We start from the raw sequence: 9682 nt of genomic DNA, 5'->3' as shown, positions 1-9682 counted from the left end.
TTCAACTCTGACGAGTGACACGCAGCCATTTTGTGCCCAAAATTGTTTATGCTTTATTGAACTAATTGCACATTTCACAGTAAATACCACAAAAGTCGCATTAAAAAAATGTAAAGTCAAAACAAAAAATGCCAGTCAGGTACCACACACACACACACACACACACACACACACACACACACACACACACACACACACACACACACACACACACACACACACACACACACACACAAGTTAAATCATCAATGTCTTTAAAACACCATTTGCTCATCAAGGAAAGAGTGTTTGCCCTTTAAGGTCAGTGTCGCGTGTTTAAGGCAGAGCTTGACGAAATGTCTCTCTTGCATGGCTACAAATCCGCCTGCGGTGGTGTTTGTTTGGTTGCCTTGGCAACGAGGCCTTTGCGGAGATTTGAAGCCCAGACACGGAATGATGAAATCCGATCAGGTTCCTATTCCTCCTCCTCCTCCTCCTCTTCATTTTTCACTCTTCCAGATTCCTACCACTCAAGCGGCACGGTGCATCACAGAAACACACTCAGGGGCCCCTCGGTGCCGTGGAGCCCATACCGACTTGCTCCACCTCCAACACTTTGGAGGATATACTACAAGTTAGCAGCCACAAAACTGCCATAAATAACTAAAATTAAAATAAATAAATCACTACATAAATACATGAATGAATAAAAGTAAAAATAAAAATGGATAGAAAAAATATATTTCAATAAATTAAATACAAATATATATTAAATATATACTGGGCTACATATGTATTAAATAAGATTTCTCTTCACCCAAAATGCTTGTGGTGAGAAGAAAAGTGCTAACGAGCTAGCTAACATGCTAAGAGCTACCCAGCTGCTACGCTGCCATCTCTGCATTCATCCTATTTGAATCCTTCAGATGTCCTGCTGTCATTTGCACTAACCTCTCATTGCGCGTGCACGAGTATCAGGTTGATGGTTAACAGAGACGTCGCCATGGCAACCGCTCTCTTTTTTGGGGGTGGTTATACAGATTAATTAATTAAATAAATAAATATATATATATATATATATATATATATATATATGTATTTAAAGAAAAACACTGGATCCAACTTCTGTTTTGTTTTTTGTTGTTTGTTTTCCAAGGTGTCCTGATGAGGGTCGGGTTTGAGTCTGTAATTATGGGACGAGCTGATCATTAACGTCATTGGTCATTGAGTAACCTGATTGTTTGTCGACTGTGGTGGGGGGTGGGAAGGGGGTGGGGGGGCGTCGCTGGCCTCTTTTAATTACGCAAGTCCTGCGTCACGGCCGCCCGCCGCGTCCAAAACAAACTGGTCGAGTAAACACACGGCGGATGGCGCAGTGTTCGGCTGAGAAATTTCTAACCTTTTTTGTCATCTCAATTAGCAATCCTGTATGTGGGAATCAACAGAAATGGACTTTGTGTGGCCTTGGCAAATGTGTTGATGCCACTTCTGACATCCATTTGGTAGCAATATGTTCTACATGACTTCAATAAACACTGGGAAAACAGCAAGGGTTGTTTTTTTTGGTGACTTTTGTCCACTTCTGACTCCTATTCTCCTAAACGCAGACTCGTTGATCCCACTTCTGACACCAGCTGTTGCAACCAAATATTCTACATTACTTCAAGTTCATTATCCAGCAGTTATCTGTTTTGTTGAGCTGTTCAATACTAGGATCCCACTTCTAATACCAATTATGATGGCTATGCTTTCTGCACTACTTGAATAAGAGCTGTCTTTTTGGAATGTGGGGCTGGAGGACCCTTGGATCCCATTTCAGACACCAATTATGACAGCAATGCTTTCCGCATTTCTTTAATGAAGACTAGGAAGCACGAGAGTTGTCTTGTGAGACTGCTCAATCCTTGTATCCCGCTTCTGACACCAAGCGTATGAACATCACCGTGCGTTTTTTCAGATCTTCTGACTAACACGCACGTCTGCAAAACCCGAGCCGCCTCATGAGAATAACACGGCATCGTTAGAACGCAGCGTGCTGATGAACCACATGCTGCTTCACCACGTCCAAAGATCAACTCGACGATTATGTGACGGACATCAGACTCTGCAAGATGCACGTACGTAGCCTGGGTGGCCTTTTGTGTGTGTGTGTGTGTGAGGTAAAGCGAAACGAGCGTATCAGCAGGCAGAGTCAACAGATCAATAACTTTTACGCAACGTGACGCAGCCCCGCGGCCGCATAAATGGCAGCGGGAGAGCTGCAGCAGCAAACTGGAAGCCTGAAAGCAACAGGAAAAAGAAAGACAAGAAAAATGCAAGCCGTGCGTCCGTGTTCGATGTGTGCCGTCCGAGCCAGCGGGCGACTTTTGGCCTGGCCACGACAACTTCCCAGCAGGAGAGAAGCACGACTGCTCAGGTACTTCCTGACTTATGTCAAAATAAATACAGAACATAAATACAAGCATATTTTTATTATATTTTTTACTATTTGTTTCTTTAAAAATACATGTTTTTCTGACAAATTCTGGGAAAATCGACAGTTATTTTTTTTAAGCATGTTATGTCTTTTTTCTTCTTACTATTTATATCTTTATGTATATATATATATATATGTATTTCTGATTTTGGAAAAATATTTATTTTATTAAAAAACACTTTCATAGTAAATATATTGTACTTTTTTTTAAACTACTTTTTTTCTGCAAATATATATATATATAATGTCACATAACTTTTTTTCATTTAAAGAATTCAACATTTTTACTTAAAAATCCTACTTTTGATTATTATTCTTGAAAAATATGATGTAACATATCCTTACGAGTTGTTGTTTTTTTAAATACAAAAATCTAACCTTATTCTTGTTATATTGCTGTTTAGTTAAAAAAAAAATATATATATATATCGAAAAAAATCTTTTTTGTACTTTTGTACCCCCCCCCCTTTCTAAGCAGCAGTGCCCCAGACGTTCTCTTCAGCCCCAGAGAATCAACAAGCCAGAAGTGGGTGCAGCAGCAAGATTGTGCAAACACAAGCGCCGCACCTTTATGCTTGAGCCCCCTCGGCTCTCCCTCGTCCTTGCAGGTACGTCTTGCCACATTATTGGCCCTCTGACACCGCAGTCAACACAAGCAAATGTGGAACACTGACGGCACACATACGGTTCAATTGTCCTAATTAATTAATTAATTAGTTTAAATTACAAAAAACAAAAATATATATTATTATTAAATGTAACATTTAAAATTGTAATTAATTTTAATATGAACAATCAATTAATTAATTGAGTTTAATTCTAATACCTTTTTACTTTGGAAAAACACAATCAACATTTTCGTCGATTTTCAGAAGGATGTTACAGACCAAAACAGCAACTGCATCATAATTCATGTCTGCTTGTGCATTTTCTCCACTGTCCATCTGAAATCATGTCCTGCTTTCAAAGAAAGGCATGAAAAAAAGTATTTATGGATGAATGGAATAATATTGGGTTGCGTTTGCCGCCAGCAAGCAGAGCAGCTGACTCACGACGCCCTGATCGCAAGGGCGACGTCGCTGGTCGCCGACGGGACCAGCACACTCCTGTCGCAGAGCACCTTCGCACTGGTCCACGCCCTCCACGGATACGCAGAGGTGACCACGCCCCCTTTGTTTGCCATTGCATTAGCGACACCTCAAGGCAAGATGGCCGCCGCTGTCTCACAACCCAAAGTTGGACAAGAATCCAGTCAGACAAAAAGTCATAATTGTACAAAAATGTCTTGGTATTTTTTCCTAACAAGTTTTAATTTTGCGACAATAATTTCGATTTTTTTCATAATTTTTAAGAGAATAAAATTAGGGTAGAGAAAAAAAGTTATGACATAAAAGTACAATCAGATTTTTAATTTTTTTTTTTTTTAGAAAAGTCCATTTCAGTGTCAATACACTGCATTATGAAAATAAATGTGTACAGTATTTAAACTTAATCTGACAACAAAAACAATTCTATGAGAATAAATGCGTTAAATCAAATCAATTACTTCACATATAAAACAATGAATAGCAAATGAATAAAAAAAAATTGCCAAACCAATTTTAGAGGAAAAATGAATAAATGAATGAAATAAATTTGTAAATGCTGGGTAGTACAGATGAAGTAATTTTGAGACAGCCCCATTTGAATTGCAAATGCAGTTCAAACTCTTCTGCAGCCAACTTTCATTAAGTGTGTTTAGTTTAGTTTTGTTTTGTTTTACAGGCCGTGCACGCACGCATCGCCCTGCAGAGACGTTTCCTGATCTTGTTAGGAAAACTGAGCTCGGCCGAGGAGGACTCGCTCCAGCGGGCCATCTTTGAACAAAAGGCGCAGGTCACTTCAGCTCTTGATCAACTCATAACATTTAAAGTGACAATTTGAATACAATTGGATTTGCAGAGGAGGGAAATCCAGGTCCAGAAAGTAAAATCCCTGCCACAGTTTGGCTTTAGCCCCTGATGCTAGCACCTGCGGCTAAAGCCGATTTGTGGCAGGGGTTTTACTTTCAGGTGCTCCCTAGCTAGCCTCCCATGGTGCTCGGGAGCTAGCTAGCTAGCACCTGAAAGTAAAAAATCCTGCCACAGTTTGTCTTTAAACCCTGATGCCACCTAGCTAGCTAGCTCCCGTGGTGCTCATTTACCTGCTAGGGAGCTAGCTAGCTAGATAGCATCAGGGTTGAAAGCCAAACTGTGGCAGAATTTTTTACTTTCAGGTGCTAGCTAGCTAGCTTTCATGGTGCTCGTTTACCGGTAGGGAGCTAGCTATCTAGCTAGCATCAGGGAGGAAAGCCAAACTGTGGCAGGGATTTTACTTTCTGGATCTGGATTGCCACCTGTGTGGCTTTGTTACAATTAAAAGTCAGAGGCAGCACAGTGGGTTAGTGGTTAGCATGTCCGCTTTCCAGCTAAAGACTTAGCCTGTTGTAGTACATGAGCCTTTAAGAGGCGGAGCCTAGAGAGGTGACAGACAGATGTGTGCTTGCGCGTGGGAACGCTATCCAGCTGTTTGACGGTCAAATGGCCTCTGACAGGTCAGCGATCATCTGGACGAATGCAAACGCTTCGACAGCACCTGGATCAAGGCCGTCAACTTGTGCCAAATGGCGGCAGATGCGGCGTGCGCGTCCGGTGAGTGAAGCGGGACACACATTTGTCAATAATGCACACATGGATTGCATGCTGCTACGTGTTTGCCAAGTTAAAGCATGGACTTATATCAAGATGGACTAACAACGGCGCATCCTCGCCGCTGCAAAAAGTCAAGCCGCTGGTGGCCATCTTACGTACGCCTAAATTGAAAAAATTATAATAATATTCAGAAAAACAGAAGCACCATCTCTGTTTTTCGGAATATTTCCCCCCCGTTTTTCTGAATTTTTTTTACGACAAAAAAATATTCTGAAAAACAGAAAATTTAAACAAATTACTCAAAAATGAGTCAGAAAAACTGGATTTTTGCAATACGCTTCGGTAATTTTCAGTAAATTCGCTTAAAAATTTTGAAAACAATTGGATGGAAACCTGACTTCTGAGACGAATTTCCCACCTGCGGTCCTTAGGGTCGGAGCAGGCGTCCGTCACGTTGACGGCCAACATGAAGCTGGCGTGCTCGCACGCCAAACGGGCCCGGGACGCGGCGGCGGCGGCGGACAAGAAGCTCGCCGAGACCAAAGTGGACGAGATCCAAAGGATGGCCGAGTACGCCTCCTCGCTGGAGGACGCCGACGAGCTGGAGATTCACGAGGCTTACCTGAGAGAAGACTGAAGAGGACGCGCGCGTTAGCTGCAACATTAAAAGGGTCGCCAACACAAAAAGCCACAATCAACAGCTGCTTCAACGCGGTTCGGCATTCACGTCATCACACATTCTTTATTAGTAGTAGTAATTTTTGCTTTGCCGCCATTTGTCAGGCTGTTAAGGCACTTGGCTTTAACATCTATAGGCAATTCTACACATTTTGGGGAGGGGGGGGGGTCAATTGCTCACGAATTTTTGTTAGGGGGGTGTTTAAATGTATCTTTTACTTCCCCGTTATTTAAGGCTATTTATTTGATCGCTTGATGCTTTGACAGTCCAGTTAGTAGAAGGAACCTCGTCCTCCTCCTGCTCATTTCGAGACAAAACCATGTGAGGAATGTTATGAAAATGCGATGTGCAGCGCTTGCTCTCGTTCGGGTGGAGGCTGCGGTCCATCCCAGCTAAGTTTGAGCAAGAGACTGGTCTCCCCCTGGACTGGTCGCCTGCAAGTCGCAGGGCACATGCAGACAAGCCATGCGCACATTCTCACCTATGGACAATTTAGAGTCTGCGACAAAGTGAATATTTATTTATATTTGACCCGAGTCCACATTCGAACCCTGAACCTCAAAAGCGTGAAGCAGACGTGCTGATCATTTATTTCATATTGCTTCTTATGAGACATGCGGTCATATTTTGAGCGTATGATTCGAAATGATGGACAAAAAAAAATGTGACACACAATGTCACGGCTTTGGAGAGTTCGTTGGATGTCCAATCATAAGAAGTATTTTAATTTCATCGATTGCATCACGCACGCCATCAACGCTCATCGGGAAACCAGAAATGAAAACGTTTTCAACTTGAGATGCTCACAAACGGTCTTTTCCTTTTTTTGTAATTGCACGCATGGCAGACCTTAATCATCAATTCCATAATTATTTAATATCTTGGATTTAATACACTTTTTAAATACATGGATTGAGTTTGATTGTTGAGCTTGCTTCCTAACTTGACACCTTCAGCTTTAGCCCTTTCCATCACTTTGCTGCAAAATCTTGGCATTTGAAATGCTTCAGATTGTAGTCAATGATGTTTTTTGTTAAATATTTGTAAGTACGATATTTTTCTTAGCCTTGTACATTGTAATCATTTGAAGTCTGTTGAATCATGGAATTTCAGTACCTTTAATGTATTTTATAAATACCGGGTTAGAAGCATCTCAATGGCAACGACTGTAAATTATGCTGAGGGGGGGTTTGAAGCACAACTTTTCTTTATTTATCGTTCATTATCTATCTGATGGTTTGGCATTAAAAAAAAAAGTATTTCGTTGATTTTTATTGCGTTGTTGGCCACATTCTTTCGTGAAACACTTGGCGAGGTTTCAACTTCACAATGGGTCTTTATTTTGTAATTGCACTCAACACATCCAAAAGATACAAATTTATAATAACAAACGCATAAGATGGTTTTATTTATGCTTGCAGCTTTGAATATGCAAAAGTACATATGAGCGCACATCACATAGAAGGGAAAAAAAACATGCTATGGATCGTCACCCTTTCAGCACGAAGCTTTTGAACGCCGCAAGCAGCGAGCACGCAAATGTCCATTTTGCCTTTTTTTCCACGTTCCTGATCTTTCTCGACAAACGGCAGCGCGCGTACTACTTGAGCGCCTCGAAGAACATCTCATCCCCGAGGCCGTAGACCAGAGGACTCGGGCAGCGAGGGGTTAGCTTGTTTTGGAGTAAGCCAACTTTTATGTGCAAATGATGACCTTCTCACATTTAACCGCTCCTCTCCATAGTGACAAACTAAACAACCAAACTTTGCATTTTTGGTTGAGGAAAAAAACCACAATGACAGTTAAGTCTCCTCCAAAAGTATTGGAACGGCCAACGGTCAAATTTCAAATGGTTTTTGTTGTATACTGAAGACATTTGGGTTTCAGATCAAAAGATGAGACAAACGTTCAGAATTGCAGCTCTCATTTCATGGTGCGTATTTACATCTAGATGTGTTGAAGTAGCACCAAGGAACTTTTCAAGCTTAATAACATTTTCATAACTCTTGTGATGAAACATGGACTTAAAACTAGTTGAATGGCCTGGGGGGGTCTGTATCATTTTTACCGCCACTAAACAACTTTGAAGAGAATGGTAGGAACTAGGGATGTTAAAAAAGTTGATTCGGTAATATATCGCAATCTTACAGTGCGCAATTCTCGAATCGATTCAATATGCGGCCGAATCGATGTTTAAACATCCATTTTTTATGGAAATATTCAACGTCTTACTTAGGGTTAGTGTTCACACGATAAGCATGGAAGAATGTTATATTAATAGAACATTAATAAGCCTTAATATTTTATTTCACTGTTCAACATGAAACAGATTGCAACAAATACAGTGGCTCACAGTTATAAGTTTCAGATAAATATACAAATCTTACAGTGTACATGTACAAGTTTACTGATTAGTATTTTCTAAATTTGAGTAAAAAAAAAATCGCAATAATCAATTTATAGATTCGTATCAGGATTAATCCGTATCGAATTGAATTGTGACCTATGAATCGTAATTTGGATTGAATCGCCAGGTACTACGCACCCCGTCTAGTAGGAACACAAAAAACTACAAATGTGCTGACTTCTTTATGGCATACGTCACTTCCCCCTTTCCCCATTTGTTACAAAGTCGGAAGTCAATTTGACTGGCGCGAGCAATGCGCTTGTCCTCATGGGAAATATGGTCTTCCTTCAGGCACACCATGTGTGTGTGTGTCATTTTCCACCAATGATACCTCTCCAGTCATATACATTATGTCACCGTTCTCACAAGACAAAACAATCCCTGTGAAACTCATTAAAGCCTCAAAGTGTTCATTAATTATTCAAAGTGTTTGGGAAAAATGTTTTAGTGCAAATCGTTGGATATCATGGGATGTAATTAGTTACGCAGATACACGATACATTTTTTTAATGTGTCATGTGTTTCTGTATACAAACATGACATCCTGAGACACTCTGCCCTTTCCCGAATATTGATAATAAGGTCCAGTGAAACTCATTACTAACATCATTAATTATTCACAAGTTGTTGTTGACCTACGACACGCCCTTAGATTTCATCAGACAGCAATAATAATGCAATGCTCGATTACTATTGCTTTTTTATAACAAAAATACACTCAACAACCATACAATTAGCGACAACCTGCACCTGCACAATCTGTATCAAATAGTTTGACTTTCCAAAAATAATAAAATCAATAATGTAAGTATTAATAATAATACAAATAAAAATAATAATATTGCAAGACTTGTATCTTGCAATATTCCTTTTTGTTTTTATAAACAAAATGTTATTTCAAAAAAACTAACGTCATTATTATTATTGGCTTTAGCAACATCAAAATGTTGAAACTTTCTTGGCACCAAACTCTTGTGTTGATCAGTGTATGTCATTTCAGGTTTAGATGAGCTTACGTCACATGTCAAAATGGCGGCCATGGTGAAAGGAAGCTTTCCGCCCATTGAAAAGCATTTGCCTTTGAGTCATTGTAATTTGATTTGTGAGGATTATTTTGATTTCAAAATGTGATGACATGTCGCTTGACTACTATAGCAATCCGTCTGGTGAGTCGCAGGCAAAATCAACACGCCGTTTGTTTTCACCAAAGGAAGCGTTGCATTGCAAAGACGCTCGGATGTTCGGGATTGTCCATAAACGAGAACAGATGTGAGGCCAGCCAGTCAAAGACAACACATACATATTACAAATATTATCATTATACAACAAACCTGTGAGGACATTCCTTCCACAAACCCGATGGTGGGCGTTTGGACCCTTTGGAATACCTGGCAGCATAGCACCGAAAACATGTTTTTGTCATGTTTTCACTTTTCATTCGCATTTTCCTTTCCAAGCCGAGTGGCCACCAG

The 9682-nt window shown here is 40.3% G+C and overlaps 1 protein-coding gene across 1 annotated transcript; it reads left to right on the top strand.

The window, feature by feature from the left end:
• The first annotated feature begins 2226 nt into the window (after positions 1-2226).
• On the top strand, positions 2227-7077 carry LOC147171694 (diablo IAP-binding mitochondrial protein-like). The gene is made up of 6 exons (XM_086080759.1): positions 2227-2395; positions 2934-3063; positions 3487-3612; positions 4220-4330; positions 5028-5124; positions 5556-7077. The coding sequence occupies exons 1-6, from the start codon at positions 2292-2294 to the stop codon at positions 5759-5761; spliced, it is 774 nt and encodes a 257-aa protein (XP_085936885.1). The 5' UTR covers positions 2227-2291; the 3' UTR covers positions 5762-7077.
• Positions 7078-9682: the final 2605 nt, after the last annotated feature.

The sequence above is a fragment of the Leptonotus elevatus genome, chromosome 7 (assembly GCF_054856555.1).
Source record: "Leptonotus elevatus isolate MCC_2025b chromosome 7, RoL_Lele_1.0, whole genome shotgun sequence".
In the NCBI taxonomy this organism is placed as follows: Eukaryota; Metazoa; Chordata; class Actinopteri; order Syngnathiformes; family Syngnathidae; genus Leptonotus; species Leptonotus elevatus.
This window is presented reverse-complemented; position numbering and strand designations above follow the sequence as displayed.